Source organism: Coregonus lavaretus (genome assembly GCF_964263955.1).
Source record: "Coregonus lavaretus genome assembly, contig: HAP1_SCAFFOLD_2943, whole genome shotgun sequence".
Lineage (NCBI taxonomy): Eukaryota > Metazoa > Chordata > Actinopteri > Salmoniformes > Salmonidae > Coregonus > Coregonus lavaretus.
This window is the reverse complement of record NW_028156399.1, coordinates 39168-60609: the sequence shown is the minus strand read 5'-3', so window position 1 is coordinate 60609 and position 21442 is coordinate 39168. Positions and strand designations below refer to the sequence as shown.

General features: G+C 48.6%; 1 protein-coding gene across 1 annotated transcript in view; it reads left to right on the top strand.

The window, feature by feature from the left end:
* Positions 1 to 1249: 1249 nt before the first annotated feature.
* cfap299 (cilia and flagella associated protein 299) overlaps positions 1250 to 21442 on the top strand; it is a gene marked incomplete at both ends in the record, with an annotated part of 37244 nt that continues 17051 nt past the window's right edge. Inside the window, one exon of the mRNA XM_084200408.1 lies at positions 1250 to 1392. Within this exon, the coding sequence (XP_084056534.1) occupies positions 1250 to 1392 (143 nt within the window). The remainder of the gene's footprint in view (positions 1393 to 21442) is intronic.

Here is a 21442-nt window from a genome sequence, read left to right as displayed (position 1 = left end):
ACTATAATCTACTTTACTGTACTGAACTATAATCTACTTTACTGTACTGAACTCTACTTATCTATGCTGTACTGAACCCGATTCTTGTACTTTGCTGTGCTGTACTTTGATGTCCAAACTTGTTAAACATAGACGTCTATGATTGGTTCAGATTTGGTCCGGACCAACCCAATTTGGTCTTGTTTGGGGGCGGAGCTCATTAAAATAATAGCCAGTGTGTAGAATAATACCCAAATATGCAAATGAGGATATTGTATATTTCTACCTTTGTGTTCCTATTCAGGATACATCCCCATGAAGAGCACGACTTTTAAATCTTCATTATGCATTTCTGTGTTGTACAGATCAGGGACCCATGATGAAATTCTGTTACTGCAATTCTGTTACCGTAAATTCACTTCACTTACTGTAGTTCAATATCCAAAATAGATTTTGTCATAGCCGACACCCCATTCTTTCTGCAGACATCTTTGAATCTTAATTCGGAGCAGATATTTAAGAGTTTTTGGAAAACGTGGTCACATAGAAAACTGAGGGAGATTTTACAAAGATTCTGTTACCAAACTTTGCATCTGAACAGTTCTTTCAGTAAATCTGTTTTTGTAAAATGTTCATTTAAAAAGTAGTCCTTGTTCATTTAAAAGTAGTCCTTGTGCATAGAGTTGTATGGTTTTTAAACTTTTAAATGAATGTTTTTTTGGCATACATTTTAAGTGAATAGTCTGCGTCTCAGTGCAATTCCGTTACCATGGAAATGCCCTTTACTTTTAGACTTCAAACAACTCCTAATGGTGCTGATTGGTTGAATCCCTTTACTGTTACTAGTGTACGTGTCCTGGAGGAGAACTGAAAAGCTAGTCAAATCAAAGCCAGTTACTCATCATAGACCAGAGGTAAAATCACATCTCTTTCGACCTGTGTCCCACACACCGTCTGCGTAGATGATTATGTCGGCAGCCCAACTCACGCGACCCCTCACACACAGGCTCACACCAGCAAACACACTCACCCATGGCCTACAAACACACACACACACACACACACACACACACACACACACACACACACTCACACCAGTTGTAGTTATATAGACTCTGGTTTGAGTCATAGAGCAACATGTGCCATAGTGGGAGTAGAGGAACAGTAACCTATACCCCTCTATCTCCCCATAATTAATTATTGATATCATATCACTCCTCTCTTTCTCTCCTGATCATTTACACACTGTTTCCTCCTCTCTTTCCTCCAGTCTATTATTTTCATAAGGGACCGTAACGCTCTTGGACAGGAGATCTCTGGATATATCGACTACTCCCACAGACTGAAGACAGAGGGATTTGATCCATACTTCAACGGCAAGAAGAGGCTGTTGCCAAGACCTACAGATTTAAGGTGAACCCATTTCTTATTGTAATAGTGTAAAACCGCCATGTTGGTTAGAGGGGCCTGGAGCTATCAGGATAAGGTTGGAAGGGTGAGGAAATGTCTTTGTCTGGTGTTGAAGATCCACAACGTTGATGTGAGTTGATGTGAGAGGCCAGTCGATGGGTTGGGACAGGGTTTTAGCTAAAGAAAGACTCTGTGGTCAAAGTCCAGTGTCAGTGGTTGTGGCTTGGACGCTGTCGGGGCACCAACCCTCCCCGTCACACAGAATAACCTTTCCCTTGTCGTGTTATTTCAATGTTTTCCAATATCCTAATTGGATTGAACACATCAGGGATGTCTGCTGGAACCAATGTCTGTCCTTGAGGGAAGCACACACTCACACACACACACACACACACACACACACACACACACACACACACACACACACACACACACACACACACACACCTGGCAGCAGGTAACTATTGGAAGCAGAACCCAGAACCCTCCCTACATTCCACATGTTCTGTCTCCTCACACGCTGACATTCTCTACATCTCAGAGATACGCTAGAAACCCCTGGAGGACAAACACACCTGGAGAGGAAAGAAGGCGTGGGTTTCCCCTTAGCTTAGCACACTTGTCAGACATGACAACAATACAGAACATTAACAATAGGTCAACCCATGAACTTTCAACTTTGGCCGGGATTCAAACCACCGCAGATTATCGCACTGAACTTGACTTGTAGAATGTTTACACTATGAGAGGTGGAACTGCGGTAACGGCAATCAAATCACAAATCAAATAAAATCAAAACCAAATCAAATTGTATTTGCCACATGCGCCGAATACAACAGGTGTAGACCTTACAGTGAAATGCTTACTTACAAGCCCTTAACCAACAATGCAGTTTTTAAGAAAATAAAAAATGTGTTAAGTAAAAAATAGTTAAGTAAAAAATAACAAATACAAGTAAAATAACAGTAGGGAGGCTATATACAGGGGGTACCGGTACAGAGGCTATATACAGGGGGTACCAGTACAGAGGCTATATACAGGGGGTACCGGTACAGAGGCTATATACAGGGGGTACCGGTACAGAGGCTATATACAGGGGGTACCGGTACAGAGGCTATATACAGGGGGTACCGGTACAGAGGCTATATACAGGGGGTACCGGTACAGAGTCTATATACAGGGGGTACCGGTACAGAGGCTATATACAGGGGGTACCGGTACAGAGGCTATATACAGGGGGTACCGGTACAGAGGCTATATACAGGGGGTACCAGTACAGAGGCTATATACAGGGGGTACCGGTACAGAGGCTATATACAGGGGGTACCGGTACAGAGGCTATATACAGGGGGTACCGGTACAGAGGCTATATACAGGGGGTACCGGTACAGAGGCTATATACAGGGGGTACCAGTACAGAGGCTATATACAGGGGGTACCGGTACAGAGGCTATATACAGGGGGTACCGGTACAGAGGCTATATACAGGGGGTACCGGTACAGAGGCTATATACAGGGGGTACCGGTACAGAGGCTATATACAGGGGGTACCAGTACAGAGGCTATATACAGGGGGTACCGGTACAGAGGCTATATACAGGGGATACCGGCTATATACAGGGGGTACCGGCTATATACAGGGGGTACCGGCTATATACAGGGGGTACCGGCTATATACAGGGGGTACCGGCTATATACAGGGGGTACCGGCTATATACAGGGGGTACCGGTACAGAGGCTATATACAGGGGGTACCGGTACAGAGTCTATATACAGGGGGTACCGGTACAGAGGCTATATACAGGGGGTACCGGTACAGAGGCTATATACAGGGGGTACCGGTACAGAGGCTATATACAGGGGGTACCGGCTATATACAGGGGGTACCGGTACAGAGGCTATATACAGGGGGTACCGGTACAGAGGCTATATACAGGGGGTACCGGTACAGAGGCTATATACAGGGGGTACAGAGGCTATATACAGGGGGTACCGGTACAGAGGCTATATACAGGGGGTACCGGCTATATACAGGGGGTACCGGCTATATACAGGGGGTACCGGCTATATACAGGGGGTACCGGCTATATACAGGGGGTACCGGCTATATACAGGGGGTACCGGCTATATACAGGGGGTACCGGTACAGAGGCTATATACAGGGGGTACCGGTACAGAGGCTATATACAGGGGGTACCGGTACAGAGTCTATATACAGGGGGTACCGGTACAGAGGCTATATACAGGGGGTACCGGTACAGAGGCTATATACAGGGGGTACCGGTACAGAGGCTATATACAGGGGGTACCGGCTATATACAGGGGGTACCGGTACAGAGGCTATATACAGGGGGTACCGGTACAGAGGCTATATACAGGGGGTACCGGTACAGAGGCTATATACAGGGGGTACAGAGGCTATATACAGGGGGTACTGGTACAGAGGCTATATACAGGGGGTACCGGCTATATACAGGGGGTACCGGCTATATACAGGGGGTACCGGCTATATACAGGGGGTACCGGCTATATACAGGGGGTACCGGTACAGAGGCTATATACAGGGGGTACCGGTACAGAGGCTATATACAGGGGGTACCGGTACAGAGGCTATATACAGGGGGTACCGGTACAGAGGCTATATACAGGGGGTACCGGTACAGAGGCTATATACAGGGGGTACCGGTACAGAGGCTATATACAGGGGGTACAGAGGCTATATACAGGGGGTACCGGCTATATACAGGGGGTACCGGTACAGAGGCTATATACAGGGGGTACCGGTACAGAGTCTATATACAGGGGGTACCGGTACAGAGGCTATATACAGGTGGTACCGGTACTGAGGCTATATACAGGTGGTACCGGTACTGAGGCTATATACAGGTGGTACCGGTACTGAGGCTATATACAGGGGGTACCGGTACAGAGGCTATAAACAGGGGGTACCGGTACAGAGGCTATATACAGGGGGTACCGGTACAGAGTCTATATACAGGGGGTACCGGTACAGAGGCTATATACAGGTGGTACCGGTACAGAGGCTATATACAGGGGGTACCGGTACAGAGGCTATATACAGGGGGTACCGGTACAGAGGCTATATACAGGGGGTACCGGTACAGAGTCTATATACAGGGGGTACCGGTACAGAGGCTATATACAGGGGGTACCGGTACAGAGGCTATATACAGGGGGTACCGGTACAGAGGCTATATACAGGGGGTACCGGCTATATACAGGGGGTACCGGTACAGAGGCTATATACAGGGGGTACCGGTACAGAGGCTATATACAGGGGGTACCGGTACAGAGGCTATATACAGGGGGTACCGGTACAGAGGCTATATACAGGGGGTACAGAGGCTATATACAGGGGGTACCGGTACAGAGGCTATATACAGGGGGTACCGGTACAGAGGCTATATACAGGGGGTACCGGTACAGAGGCTATATACAGGGGGTACCGGTACAGAGGCTATATACAGGGGTTACCGGTACAGAGGCTATATACAGGGGTTACCGGTACAGAGTCTATGTACAGGGGGTACCGGTACAGAGGCTATATACAGGTGGTACCGGTACTGAGGCTATATACAGGTGGTATCGGTACTGAGGCTATATACAGGGGGTACCGGTACAGAGGCTATATACAGGGGGTACCGGTACAGAGGCTATATACAGGGGGTACCGGTACAGAGGCTATATACAGGGGGTACCGGTACAGAGGCTATATACAGGGGGTACCGGTACAGAGTCTATATAAATAATAATAATAATAATAATATGCCATTTAGCAGACGCTTTTATCCAAAGCGACTTACAGTCATGCGTGCATACATTTTTGTGTATGGGTGGTCCCGGTACAGAGACTATATACAGGGGGTACCGGTACAGAGGCTATATACAGGGGGTACCGGTACAGAGTCTATATACAGGGGGTACCGGTACAGAGGCTATATACAGGGGGTACCGGCTATTTACAGGGGGTACCGGTACAGAGGCTATATACAGGGGGTACCTGTACAGAGTCTATATACAGGGGGTACCGGTACAGAGGCTATATACAGGTGGTACCGGTACTGAGGCTATATACAGGTGGTACCGGTACTGAGGCTATATACAGGTGGTACCGGTACTGAGGCTATATACAGGGGGTACCGGTACAGAGGCTATATACAGGGGGTACCGGTACAGAGGCTATATACAGGGGGTACCGGTACAGAGGCTATATACAGGGGGTACCGGTACAGAGGCTATATACAGGGGGTACCGGTACAGAGTCTATATACAGGGGGTACCGGTACAGAGTCTATATACAGGGGGTACCGGTACAGAGGCTATATACAGGGGGTACCGGTACAGAGTCTATATACAGGGGGTACCGGTACAGAGTCTATATACAGGGGGTACCGGTACAGAGGCTATATACAGGGGGTACCGGTACAGAGTCTATATACAGGGGGTACCGGTACAGAGTCTATATACAGGGGGTACCGGTACAGAGGCTATATACAGGGGGTACCGGTACAGAGTCTATATACAGGGGGTACCGGTACAGAGTCTATATACAGGGGGTACCGGTACAGAGTCTATATACAGGGGGTACCAGTACAGAGGCTATATACAGGGGGTACCAGTACAGAGTCTATATACAGGGGGTACCGGTACAGAGGCTATATACAGGGGGTACCGGTACAGAGGCTATATACAGGGGGTACCGGTACAGAGGCTATATACAGGGGGTACCGGTACAGAGGCTATATACAGGGGGTACCGGTACAGAGGCTATATACAGGGGGTACCGGGACAGAGGCTATATACAGGGGGTACCGGTACAGAGGCTATATACAGGGGGTACCTGTACAGAGTCTATATACAGGGGGTACCGGTACAGAGTCTATATACAGGGGGTACCGGTACAGAGGCTATATACAGGGGGTACAGAGGCTATATACAGGGGGTACCAGTACAGAGTCTATATACAGGGGGTACCGGTACAGAGTCTATATACAGGGGGTACCGGTACAGAGGCTATATACAGGGGGTACCGGTACAGAGTCTATATACAGTGGGTACCGGTACAGAGGCTATATACATTTACATTTTAGTCATTTAGCAGACGCTCTTATCCAGTGCAACTAACAGTTAGTGAATACATCTTTTTTTTATATATTTTTTTATACTGACCCCCCGTGGGGATCGAACCCACAACCCTGGCGTTGCAAACGCCATGCTCTATCAGCTGAGCTACATCCCTGCCGGCCATTCCCTCCCCTACCCTGGACGACGCTGGGCCAATTGTGCGCCGCCCCATGAGTCTCCCGGTCGCGGCCGTCTGCGACAGAGCCTGGATTCGAACCAGGATCTCTAGTGGCACAGTTAGCACTGCGAGGCAGTGCCTTAGACCACTGCGGCACTCAGGAGTATACAAGGGGTTCCGGTACAGAGTCTATATACAGGGGTACCGGTACAGAGGCTATATACAGGGGGTACCGGTACAGAGTCTATATACAGGGGTTACCGGTACAGAGGCTATATACAGGGGGTACCGGTACAGAGGCTATATACAGGGGGTACCGGTACAGAGTCTATATACAGGGGGTACCGGTACAGAGGCTATATACAGGGGGTACCGGTACAGAGTCTATATACAGGGGGTACCGGTACAGAGGCTATATACAGGGGGTACCGGTACAGAGTCTATATACAGGGGGTACCGGTACAGAGGCTATATACAGGGGGTACCGGTACAGAGGCTATATACAGGGGGTACCGGTACAGAGGCTATATACAGGGGGTACCGGTACAGAGGCTATATACAGGGGGTACCGGTACAGAGGCTATATACAGGGGGTACATCAATGACCAGGTCCTCTATTGTTCCTCTACTCTCTGCATCAATGACCAGTTCAACAGAAATAGAAAAACAGCCTTTCCATATGGTCCCAATGACATACAGTACATGTGGTGGAACCAACCTCTCCCAACCCTCCTAACCCTCAACACTCTCCCAACCCTCCACAACCTTCCTAACCCTCCACACTCTCCCAACCCTCCACAACCTTCCTAACCCTCCACACTCTCCCAACCCTCCACAACCTTCCTAACCCTCCACACTCTCCCAACCCTCCACAACCTTCCTAACCCTCAACACTCTCCCAACCATCCACAACCCTCCTAACCCTCCACACTCTCCCAACCCTCCACAACCCTCCTAACCCTCAACACTCTCCCAACCCTCCACAACCCTCCTAACCCTCCACACTCTCCCAACCCTCCACAACCTTCCTAACCCTCAACACTCTCCCAACCCTCCACAACCCTCCTAACCCTCCACACTCTCCCAACCCTCCACAACCTTCCTAACCCTCAACACTCTCCCAACCCTCCACAACCCTCCTAACCCTCAACACTCTCCCAACCAGCCACAACCCTCCTATCCCTCCACACTCTCCCAACCCTTCTAACCCTTAACACTTTCCAACCCTCCACAACCCTCCTAACCCTCAACACCCTCCCAACCAGCCACAACCCTCCTAACCCTCCACACCCTCCCAACCCTCCACAACCCTCCTAACCCTCCACACTCTCCCAACCCTCCTAACCCTCCACTATCCTCCTGACCCTCCACGCTCCCCAATCTTCCACAACTCTCCCAACCCTCCACAACCCTTTAAACCCCCACAACCCTCATAATACTCAACACCCTCCCAACCCTCCACAACCCTCCTAACCCTCCACACTCTCCACATCCCTCCTAACCCTCCACATCCCTCCTAACCCCCCATATCACTCCTAACCCTCCACATCCCTCCTAACCCTCCACATCCCTCCTAACCCTCCACATCCCTCCTAACCCTCCACATCCCTCCTAACCCTCCACAACCCTCCTAACCCTCCACATCCCTCCTAACCCTCCACATCCCTCATAACCCTCCACAACACTCCTAACCCTCCACATCCCTCCTAACCCCCCACATCCCTCCTAACCCTCCACATCCCTCCTAACCCTCCATATCCCTCCTAACCCCCCACATCCCTCCTAACCCTCCACATCCCTCCACAACCCTCCACATCCCTCCTAACCCCCCATATCCCTCCTAACCCTCCACATCCCTCCACATCCCTCCTAACCCCCCACATCCCTCCTAACCCTCCACATCCCTCCTAACCCTCCACATCCCTCCTAACCCTCCACATCCCTCCTAACCCTCCACAACCCTCCTAACCCTCCACATCCCTCCTAACCCTCCACAACCCTCCTAACCCTCCACATCCCTCAACAACCCTCCACATCCCTCCTAACCCCCCACATCCCTCCTAACCCTCCACATCCCTCCTAACCCTCCACATCCCTCCTAACCCTCCACATCCCTCCTAACCCTCTACATCCCTCCTAACCCCCCACACCCCTCCTAACCCTCCACATCCCTCCTAACCCCCCACATCCCTCCTAACCCTCCACATCCCTCCTAACCCTCTACATCCCTCCTAACCCTCCACATCCCTCCTAACCCTCCACATCCCTCCTAACCCTCTACATCCCTCCTAACCCTCCACAACCCTCCTAACCCTCCACAACCCTCCTAACCCTCCACAACCCTCCTAACCCTCCACATCCCTCCTAACCCTCCACATCCCTCCTAACCCTCCACATCCCTCCTAACCCTCCACATCCCTCCTAACCCTCCACAACCCTCCTAACCCTCCACATCCCTCCTAACACTCCACAACCTTCCTAACCCTCCACATCCCTCCACAACCCTCCTGACCAACCACGCTGCACCGTACCACAGCCCAGGAACACAGCGCAGAGCCCAGGACAGACACCGGTCTTGGACTGGAGTGCCTTTCCTTGTTAACAGAAGACTATCCCCCAATTTGAGAATTCCACTGACTGTGGTGGACAGACAGAGGGGATTAGTGTCTCTCTCTCTCTCTCTCTCTCTCTCTCCCCCTCTCTCTCTCTCTCTCTCTCTCTCTCTCTCTGCTCTCTCTCTCTCTCTCTCTCTCTCTCACTCACTCACTCTCTCTCTCTCTCTCTCTCTCTCTCTCTCTCTCTCTCTCTCTCTCTCTCTCTCTCTCTCTCTCTCTCTCTCTCTCTCTCTCTCTCTCTCTCTCTCTCTCTCTCTCTCTCTCTCTCTCTCTCTCTCTCTCTCTCTCTCTCTCTCTCTCTCTCTCTCTCTCTCTCTCTCTCTCTCTCTCTCTCTCTCTCTCTCTCTCTCTCATGCAGGTGATGATTGACTTGGTTTACTTTTCAACCCTCTGTCGGTCAGTGTGTCAAAAGTCTTAAAAGGCAGGAGTCAACCTACTGTAAATGTCTGTGTCACTCTTGATGGATGAGATGCATTGATCTGATGTGTATAGTGGTTCCTATAGGTCTCTAAACACAGGTTCCATTGTTTCTCATTCAGTCAATGAGATCTGAACAACCAGGCACAGATGGTCCTGACCATCCTCTTTGCAGGGTAAGCTGAACATACAGAGGGCTGTGTAACGTAGAGGCTCAGGTAGCTAGCCTGCGTGCTAGTGGGATCCTAGCTGTGTAACGTAGAGGCTCAGGTAGCTAGCCTGCGTGCTAGTGGGATCCTAGCTGTGTAACGTAGAGGCTCAGGTAGCTAGTCTGCGTGCTAGTGGGATCCTAGCTGTGTAACGTAGAGGCTCAGGTAGCTAGCCTGCGTGCTAGTGGGATCCTAGCTGTGTAACGTAGAGGCTCAGGTAGCTAGTCTGCGTGCTAGTGGGATCCTAGCTGTGTAACGTAGAGGCTCAGGTAGCTAGCCTGCGTGCTAGTGGGATCCTAGCTGTGTAACGTAGAGGCTCAGGTAGCTAGCCTGCGTGCTAGTGGGATCCTAGCTATGTGTGTTTGCGACTATGAAACATTGAACTTGAAGGATTTTTGGCGCTGAAAGAAAAATCACGTTGTGCCAAAACCATATTGCCTCCAGTCCTCCTCCTTCAGTCAGTCCGTCCTCGCTGCTCGACTCTCTCCGCTCTGCTCTGCTCCTGCTGCAATGCACCTGTGTGTCTGGCTTCGTTTGCCACTGTGAAAATATTTGCATTGGTGTCCTTCTTTATACATGTTTAATATGGAGGAGAAAGCGGTTCCCGCTCCTGAGATGAATTATTAGGTTGGTCTCAAGCATTGTGTCTGTGCTGGAGGGGGTAGGGGACATTGTGTCTGTGCTGGAGGGGGTAGGGGACATTGTGTCTGTGCTGGAGGGGCTAGGGGACATTGTGTCTGTGCTGGAGGGGGTAGGGGACATTGTGTCTGTGCTGGAGGGGGTAGGGGACATTGTGTCTGTGCTGGAGGGGGTAGGGGACATTGTGTCTGTGCTGGAGGGGGTAGGGGACATTGTGTCTGTGCTGGAGGGGGTAGGGGACATTGTGTCTGTGTCTGGAGGGGGTAGGGGACATTGTGTCTGGAGGGGGTAGGGGACATTGTGTCTGTGCTGGAGGGGGTAGGGGACATTGTGTCTGTGCTGGAGGGGGTAGGGGATGTTGTGTCTGGAGGGGGTAGGGGACATTGTGTCTGTGCTGGAGGGGGTAGGGGACATTGTGTCTGTGCTGGAGGGGGTAGGGGACATTGTGTCTGTGCTGGAGGGGGTAGGGGACATTGTGTCTGTGCTGGAGGGGGTAGGGGACGTTGTGTCTGTCTGCTAAATGGCATATTATTATTATTATAACTGGAAGGCTCTATCAGACTATGAGACAACTGGAAGGCTCTATCAGACTATGAGACAACTGGAAGGCTCTATCAGACTGAGATGGTGGGCATAAGGCTCTATCAGACTGAGATGGTGGGCATAAGGCTCTATCAGACTGAGATGGTGGGCATAAGGCTCTATCAGACTGCGATGGTGGGCATAAGGCTCTATCAGACTGAGATGGTGGGCATAAGGCTCTATCAGACTGAGATGGTGGGCATAAGGCTCTATCAGACTGAGATGGTGGGCATAAGGCTCTGGTCAAAAGTAGTTCACTATGTAGGGAATAAGGTGCTAGTTGGGATGCACCCCATGTCCCTCCATACTAGTCCCATATGCAGAGCAGCAGATTCTAATGAGCTATTTGCTAGTTGGGATGCACCCCATGTCCCTCCATACTAGTCCCATATGCAGAGCAGCAGATTCTAATGAGCTATTTGCTAGTTGGGATGCAGCCCATGTCCCTCCATACTAGTCCCATATGCAGAGCAGCAGATTCTAATGAGCTATTTGCTAGTTGGGATGCACCCCATGTCCCTCCATACTAGTCCCATATGCAGAGCAGCAGATTCTAATGAGCTATTTGCTAGTTGGGATGCACCCCATGTCCCTCCATACTAGTCCCATATGCAGAGCAGCAGATTCTAATGAGCTATTTGCTAGTTGGGATGCAGCCCATGTCCCTCCATACTAGTCCCATATGCAGAGCAGCAGATTCTAATGAGCTATTTGCTAGTTGGGATGCAGCCCATGTCCCTCCATACTAGTCCCATATGCAGAGCAGCAGATTCTAATGAGCTATTTGTTCCTGGTGTTGATGTGTCATTTGAATCTGTGTCCTGACAGATGAACTGGAAGACGCTATCAGACTTAATCTATGAGATCTGAGGCGTCCTGCCAAGTCAGACAGATCAAAGAGACTATAACTCTGTATCTGTAGCAGCTGAACCACCACTATCAACCATGTAATTGTGATGTAATGGCTTGATGGTGGCCATATAAAAAGTGGACGTATAACAGTGGCCAACATCGAAGTGGAAATCAGCCTCATAAAATACACCCCAAATGTCTCCTGGTATGGTTATTACCAGTGGAATCATTTCTCTTGTTATGGTTATTACCAGTGGAATCATTTCTCTTGTTATGGTTATTACCAGTGGAATCATTTCTCTTGTTATGGTTATTACTAGTGGAATCATTTCTCTTGTTATGGTTATTACTAGTGGAATCATTTCTCTTGTTATGGTTATTACTAGTGGATTACAGGCAACATCCGCACTGAGCTAAAGGGTAGAGCTGCCGCTTTTAAGGAGCGGGACTCTAACCCGGACGCTTATAAGAAATCCAGCTATGCCCTCAGACGAACCATCAAACAGGCAAAGCGTCAATACAGGACTAAGATTGAATCGTACTACACCGGCTCTGACGCTCGTCGGATGTGGCAGGGCTTGAAAACTATTACAGACTACAAAGGGAAGCACAGCCGCGAGCTGCCCAGTGACACGAGCCTACCAGAAGAGCTAAATCACTTCTATGCTCGCTTCGAGGCAAGCAACACTGAAGCATGCATGAGAGCACCAGCTGTTCCGGACGACTGTGTGATCACGCTCTCCGTAGTCGATGTGAGTAAGACCTTTAAACAGGTCAACATTCAAAAGGCTGCAGGGCCAGACGAATTACCAGGATGGATTACCAACTGGCAAGTGTCTTCACTGACATTTTCAACTTGTCCCTGACTGAGTCTATAATACCAACATGTTTCAAGCAGACCACCATAGTCCCTGTGCCCAAGAACACTAAGGTAACCTGCCTAAATGACTACACATCTGTAGCCATGAAGTGCTTTGGAAGGCTGGTCATGGCTCACATCAACACCATCAACACCATTATCCCAGAAACCCTAGACCCACTCCAATTTGCATACCGCCCCAACAGATCCACAGATGATGCAATCTCTATTGCGCTCCACACTGCCCTTTCCCACCTGGACAAAGGAACACCTATGTGAGAATACTATTCATTGACTACAGCTCAGCGTTCAACACCATAGTGCCCTCAAAGCTCATCACTAAGCTAAGGACCCTGGGACTAAACACCTCCCTCTGCAACTGGATCCTGGTCTTCTTGACGGGCCGCCCCCAGGTGGTAAGGTTAGGTAACACCAAATCTGCCACGCTGATCCTCAACACGGGGGCCCCTCAGGGGTGCGTGCTCAGTCCCCTCCTGTACTCCCAGTTCACCTATGACTGCATGGCCAGGCACGACTCCAACACCATCTTTAAGTTTGCCGACGACACAACAGTGGTAGGACTGATCACCAACAACGATGAGACAGCCTATAGGGAGGAGGTCAGAGACCTGGCCGTGTGGTGCCAGGACAACAACCTCTCCCTCAACGTGATCAAGACGAAGGAGATGATTTTGGACTACAGGAAAAGAAGGACCGAGCACGCCCCCATTCTCATCGACGGGGCTGTAGTGGAGCAGGTTGAGAGCTTCAACTTCCTTGGTGTCCACATCACCAACGAACTATCATGGTCCAAACACACCAAGACAGTCATGAAGAGGGCACAACAAAGCCTATTCCCCCTCAGGAGACTGAAAAGATTTGGCAAGGGTCCTCAGATCCTCAAAAAGTTATACAGTTGCACCATCGAGAGCATCCTGACTGGTTGCATCCCTGCCTGGTATGGGAACTGCTCGGCCTCCGACCGCAAGGCACTACAGAGGGTAGTGCGTACGGCCCAGTACATCACTGGGGCCAAGCTTCCTGCCATCCAGGACCTCTATACCAGGCGGTGTCAGAGGAAGGCCCTAAAAATTGTCAAAGACTCCAGCCACCCTAGTCATAGACTGTTCTCTCTGCTACCGTACGGCAAGCGGTACCGGAGCGCCAAGTCTAGGTCCAAAAGGCTTCTTAACAGCTTCTACCCCGAAGCCATAAGACTCCTGAACAGCTAATCAAATGGCTACCCAGACTATTTGCATTGTCCCCCCACCCCATCCCCCTCTTTTACGCTGCTGCTACTCTGTTTATTATCTATGCATAGTCACTTTAACTATACCTACATGTACATATTACCTCAATTACCTTGACTAACCGGTGCCCCCGCACATTGACTCTGTACCGGTACCCCCTGTATATAGCCTCGCTACTGTTATTTTACTGCTGCTCTTTAATTATTAGTAATTTTTTACTTAACACTTATTTTTCTTAAAACTGCATTGTTGGTCAAGGGCTAATAAGTAAGCATTTCACTGTAAGGTCTACACCTGTTGTATTCGGCGCATGTGACAAATACAATTTAATAACACGTTTGATTATTTAATGTTCACCAAACACCTTTTAAACAGTGTCAATGTAACAAAGAAGGGACTCTACAGCTGGTGCAGTATAGAAGAATGGTATACTGCAACATCAATGAAAGGTCAATAACACTGCATTTCAGCCTGCTTACGGTAAACACTTTCTCTCCGTCTCTTTTCATGTTCAGTGTTAAAGTATCTCTCCCCATCCTATTTTTCTACCAATGGTTCACCATGCCATAAAAGTGGTCAACCCGAAAAATGTTAATTGCAGTATGGCATTTTGGTATAAATAGGACCTGAACAGACCGTCAAACAGAGGAGAAAAGAGAGGAGAGGAAGTGTGCATGTGTGTAAGTGTAGACAATATCATTTGGTGGGACTTGCGAAGCAAAAGTCCCGACTTTAAATCTTCGTCATACTTCTGACTTTTTATTATTATTATTATTATTATTATTATTATTATTATTATTATTATTATTATTATTATTATTATTATTTAGCATGCTACTCTTCTCCTCTTTTTGTCCTCGTCCACTTTCATGGGATTTCCTCAACATTCTAAAGGGCCCATTGTGACATCATGGCTTCCAAAATTCACTGTAAACAATGTAACATTTGACACAAATCAGCTACTTTCACCACTATCCCAACAAGTTAGACGTAACGTTAAAGGTTATGACATCTTGGTCTATTTCTGTGCTATTCAAACCTGAAATAAGAACGGAAATATCTACTACCAATCGAGGTACAGCTGTTTTAGTAACCACATCAACTCATTTAGCTAACTTCCCGCTGTTGAATTAACTGCCATGGAAGTTTTCAGAACATTCCAATTATAACAATGGGGGAGCACATTGACTAAACAATGAGTAAACACCATCCACACCTTCAACACACACACACACACACACACACACACACCATCCACACCTTCAACACACACACACACACACACACTCACCATCCACAACTTCAACACACACACACACACACACACACACACTCACCATCCACACCTTCAACACACACACACACACACACACTCACCATCCACACCTTCAACACACACACACACACACACACACATCCACACCTTCAAACTCCCTTCAACCTTAGATGAATTCCTTCATCATACCAATCAGTCCAACTGAACCTCTCTCCATCCCTCCACCATTAGGTCTCCATCCCTCCACCATTAGGTCTTCCATCCCTCCACCATTAGGTCTTCCATCCCTCCACCATTAGGTCTTCATCCCTCCACCATTAGGTCTTCATCCCTCCACCATTAGGTCTCCATCCCTCCACCATTAGGTCTTCATCCCTCCACCATTAGGTCTTCATCCCTCCACCATTAGGTCTCCATCCCTCCACCATTAGGTCTCCATCCCTCCACCATTAGGTCTCCATCCCTCCACCATTAGGTCTTCATCCCTCCACCATTAGGTCTCCATCCCTCCACCATTAGGTCTTCATCCCTCCACCATTAGGTCTTCCATCCCTCCACCATTAGGTCTTCCATCCCTCCACCATTAGGTCTTCCATCCCTCCACCATTAGGTCTCCATCCCTCCACCATTAGGTCTCCATCCCTCCACCATTAGGTCTTCATCCCTCCACCATTAGGTCTTCCATCCCTCCACCATTAGGTCTTCCATCCCTCCACCATTAGGTCTTCCATCCCTCCACCATTAGGTCTCCATCCCTCCACCATTAGGTCTTCATCCCTCCACCATTAGGTCTTCCATCCCTCCACCATTAGGTCTTCATCCCTCCACCATTAGGTCTTCCATCCCTCCACCATTAGGTCTCCATCCCTCCACCATTAGGTCTTCATCCCTCCACCATTAGGTCTCCATCCCTCCACCATTAGGTCTCCATCCCTCCACCATTAGGTCTTCATCCCTCCACCATTAGGTCTTCCATCCCTCCACCATTAGGTCTTCCATCCCTCCACCATTAGGTCTTCATCCCTCCACCATTAGGTCTTCCATCCCTCCACCATTAGGTCTCCATCCCTCCACCATTAGGTCTTCATCCCTCCACCATTAGGTCTCCATCCCTCCACCATTAGGTCTCCATCCCTCCACCATTAGGTCTTCATCCCTCCACCATTAGGTCTTCCATCCCTCCACCATTAGGTCTTCCATCCCTCCACCATTAGGTCTTCATCCCTCCACCATTAGGTCTCCATCCCTCCACCATTAGGTCTTCCATATCTCCACCATTAGGTCTTCCATCCCTCCACCATTAGGTCTTCCATATCTCCACCATTAGGTCTTCCATCCCTCCACCATTAGGTCTTCCATCCCTCCACCATTAGGTCTCCATCCCTCCACCATTAGGTCTTCATCCCTCCACCATTAGGTCTCCATCCCTCCACCATTAGGTCTTCCATCCCTCCACCATTAGGTCTTCATCCCTCCACCATTAGGTCTTCATCCCTCCACCATTAGGTCTTCATCCCTCCACCATTAGGTCTCCATCCCTCCACCATTAGGTCTCCATCCCTCCACCATTAGGTCTCCATCCCTCCACCATTAGGTCTCCATCCCTCCACCATTAGGTCTTCATCCCTCCACCATTAGGTCTTCCATCCCTCCACCATTAGGTCTCCATCCCTCCACCATTAGGTCTCCATCCCTCCACCATTAGGTCTTCATCCCTCCACCATTAGGTCTTCCATCCCTCCACCATTAGGTCTTCCATCCCTCCACCATTAGGTCTCCATCCCTCCACCATTAGGTCTCCATCCCTCCACCATTAGGTCTTCATCCCTCCACCATTAGGTCTTCATCCCTCCACCATTAGGTCTTCATCCCTCCACCATTAGGTCTTCATCCCTCCACCATTAGGTCTTCATCCCTCCACCATTAGGTCTTCCATCCCTCCACCATTAGGTCTTCATCCCTCCACCATTAGGTCTTCATCCCTCCACCATTAGGTCTCCATCCCTCCACCATTAGGTCTCCATCCCTCCACCATTAGGTCTCCATCCCTCCACCATTAGGTCTTCATCCCTCCACCATTAGGTCTTCATCCCTCCACCATTAGGTCTTCCATCCCTCCACCATTAGGTCTTCATCCCTCCACCATTAGGTCTCCATCCCTCCACCATTAGGTCTTCATCCCTCCACCATTAGGTCTTCATCCCTCCACCATTAGGTCTTCATCCCTCCACCATTAGGTCTTCATCCCTCCACCATTAGGTCTCCATCCCTCCACCATTAGGTCTTCATCCCTCCACCATTAGGTCTTCATCCCTCCACCATTAGGTCTTCCATCCCTCCACCATTAGGTCTCCATCCCTCCACCATTAGGTCTCCATCCCTCCACCATTAGGTCTTCATCCCTCCACCATTAGGTCTTCCATCCCTCCACCATTAGGTCTTCATCCCTCCACCATTAGGTCTCCATCCCTCCACCATTAGGTCTCCATCCCTCCACCATTAGGTCTTCATCCCTCCACCATTAGGTCTTCATCCCTCCACCATTAGGTCTTCATCCCTCCACCATTAGGTCTTCATCCCTCCACCATTAGGTCTTCATCCCTCCACCATTAGGTCTTCCATCCCTCCACCATTAGGTCTTCATCCCTCCACCATTAGGTCTTCATCCCTCCACCATTAGGTCTCCATCCCTCCACCATTAGGTCTTCCATCCCTCCACCATTAGGTCTTCCATCCCTCCACCATTAGGTCTTCATCCCTCCACCATTAGGTCTTCATCCCTCCACCATTAGGTCTCCATCCCTCCACCATTAGGTCTCCATCCCTCCACCATTAGGTCTCCATCCCTCCACCATTAGGTCTTCATCCCTCCACCATTAGGTCTTCATCCCTCCACCATTAGGTCTTCCATCCCTCCACCATTAGGTCTTCATCCCTCCACCATTAGGTCTCCATCCCTCCACCATTAGGTCTTCATCCCTCCACCATTAGGTCTCCATCCCTCCACCATTAGGTCTCCATCCCTCCACCATTAGGTCTTCATCCCTCCACCATTAGGTCTTCATCCCTCCACCATTAGGTCTTCATCCCTCCACCATTAGGTCTTCATCCCTCCACCATTAGGTCTCCATCCCTCCACCATTAGGTCTTCATCCCTCCACCATTAGGTCTCCATCCCTCCACCATTAGGTCTCCATCCCTCCACCATTAGGTCTTCATCCCTCCACCATTAGGTCTTCATCCCTCCACCATTAGGTCTTCATCCCTCCACCATTAGGTCTCCATCCCTCCACCATTAGGTCTTCATCCCTCCACCATTAGGTCTTCATCCCTCCACCATTAGGTCTCCATCCCTCCACCATTAGGTCTTCATCCCTCCACCATTAGGTCTTCATCCCTCCACCATTAGGTCTTCCATCCCTGTATCCTTAATTCATTTATCAGCCATTTATTTATCTGTCCAGTCATAACTTTCTTTTAACAGCTTCATCATTTGATTAAGACATTAATGTATGGTTGAAGTAAGGGATAAACAGCTTGGGATAACATACCATTTTAAAATGTATTTTAAACTTCAACAATGCCTCCTTGTCTTCTGTACTCTACTAGTACAGGTTTATATACTGTGGTAGTCTAGTAGGAGACTGGATAAAAGTGTAGTAGTCTGAGTGTAGTTATTTGTGTTGAAAGATGTGATCTAACTGCCCCACAACCCAAAGTAATAAGGTTCATATTGTAGTCTATTAAAGTAATCAGACTAATATTATATTTAACTGCTATATTAAACTGCTTGGCTTAAGTAAAACATTTTAAACTTCTTCCACTACCACAAAAATACTTTTTCTTCATGGAAAATGACCATCTAGTTTTCTCTTAATATCTAGAAAAAGACCCCGGTGGTGAAAGTCGGAGTGGGTAAAACCTCAGTTTGTAATTTTATAATTGGAACATTGAAACAGTCTATTCTGAATGGAGGCTAGCTAGGCTGTGTTGCTCAGCTCTGTTGGCAGTGCCCTGTCTGTGCTACACAGCAGACTGCAGCTCAAGGCCTCTGGTCGTCCTGTCTTACCTAATACTGTCTAATACTTTCATGTGTCCGGTAGCCCTGCAGGCCCCTGTCACAGAGACTGGGGATGCTTCCTGTCTTTACTATAGCAGCAGACTGGGGATGCTTCCTGTCTTTACTATAGCAGCAGACTGGGGAAGCTTCCTGTCTTTACTAAAACAGCAGACTGGGGATGCTTCCTGTCTTTACTATAGCAGCAGACTGGGGAAGCTTCCTGTCTTTACTATAGCAGCAGACTGGGGATGCTTCCTGTCTTTACTATAGCAGCAGACTGGGGCTGCTTCCTGTCTTTACTAAAACAGCAGACTGGGGATGCTTCCTGTCTTTACTATAGCAGCAGACTGGGGAAGCTTCCTGTCTTTACTATAGCAGCAGACTGGGAATGCTTCCTGTCTTTACTATAGCAGCAGACTGGGGCTGCTTCCTGTCTTTACTAAAACAGCAGACTGGGGATGCTTCCTGTCTTTACTATAGCAGCAGACTGGAGATGCTTCCTGTCTTTACTAAAACAGCAGACTGGGGATGCCTCCCAAATGGTACCCTATTCCCTATATAGTGCACTACTTTAGACCAGAGAATGGCACCCTATTCCCTATATAGTGCACTACTTTAGACCAGAGAATGGCACCCTATTCCCTATATAGTGCACTACTTTAGACCAGAGAATGGCACCCTATTCCCTATATAGTGCACTACTTTAGACCAGAGAATGGCACCCTATTCCCTATGTAGTGCACTACTTTAGACCAGAGAATGACACCCTATTCCCTATATAGTGCACTACTTTAGACCAGAGAATGGCACCCTATTCCCTATATAGTGCACTACTTTAGACCAGAGAATGGCACCCTATTCCCTATATAGTGCACTACTTTAGACCAGAGAATGGCACCCTATTCCCTATATAGTGCACTACTTTAGACCAGAGAATGGCACCCTATTCCCTATATAGTGCACTACTTTAGACCAGAGAATGGCACCCTATTCCCTATATAGTGCACTACTTTAGACCAGAGAATGGCACCCTATTCCCTATATAGTGCACTACTTTAGACCAGAGAATGGCACCCTATTCCCTATATAGTGCACTACTTTAGACCAGAGAATGGCACCCTATTCCCTATATAGTGCACTACTTTAGACCAGAGAATGGCACCCTATTCCCTATGTAGTGCACTACTTTAGACCAGAGCCCATAGGGAATAGGGTGCCATTTGGGATGCAGGCAGTCTGTCACTCAGAATGCTGACAGGAGAAGTTAGAAAACCCTTCAGTGGAACCAGATGGCAAATAGAGGGTGTCTCTGGAATCTGAACTTTCGGGAAGTTAGAGAGAGAGACGTATTTCGGGAAGTTAGAGAGAGAGACGTATTTCGGGAAGTTAGAGAGAGAGACGTATTTTTGGGGGTAAATCTTTTTTTTTTGGAGCTTCTCTAATGGCACCAACCCTCCTACACTCTTAGAAAAAAGTGTTCCAAAAGGGTTCTTCGGCTGTCCCCATAGGAGAACCCTATGAAGAACCCTTTTTGGTTCCAGGCAGAACCCATTTTGTTTCCAGGTAAAACTATTTTGGGTTCCATGTAGAACCCTCTTTAGAAAGGGTTCTACATGGAACCCAAAAGGGTTCTACCTAGAACCAAAACGGTTCTACCTGGAACCAAAAAGGGTTCTTCATAGGGTTCTCCTATGGGGACAGCCGAAGAACCCCTTTTAGGTTCTAGACAGCACCTTTCTTTTTCTAAGAGTGTAACTCTAACCCCACAACCAGCTGATTTACAGCTACCAGAAACTGTCCGGTAATTCAACTGGTTGCTGGGAAACCAGCAGCAAACAGACGTTACTGTGTGACCTCTCTTCTGTCTTGGATAAACACGGTATAATCTCCAAGTTCATTTAGAGATGATGTACAGCGCTTATAAGTGTTTAGACCCCTTGGAGTTCTTCAGTCCCAAAAAAAAAAAAAGGGATTAAAATGGATTGAATTGTAATATTCACAAAATACTCTCTAATGTTAAAGTGGAAGAAA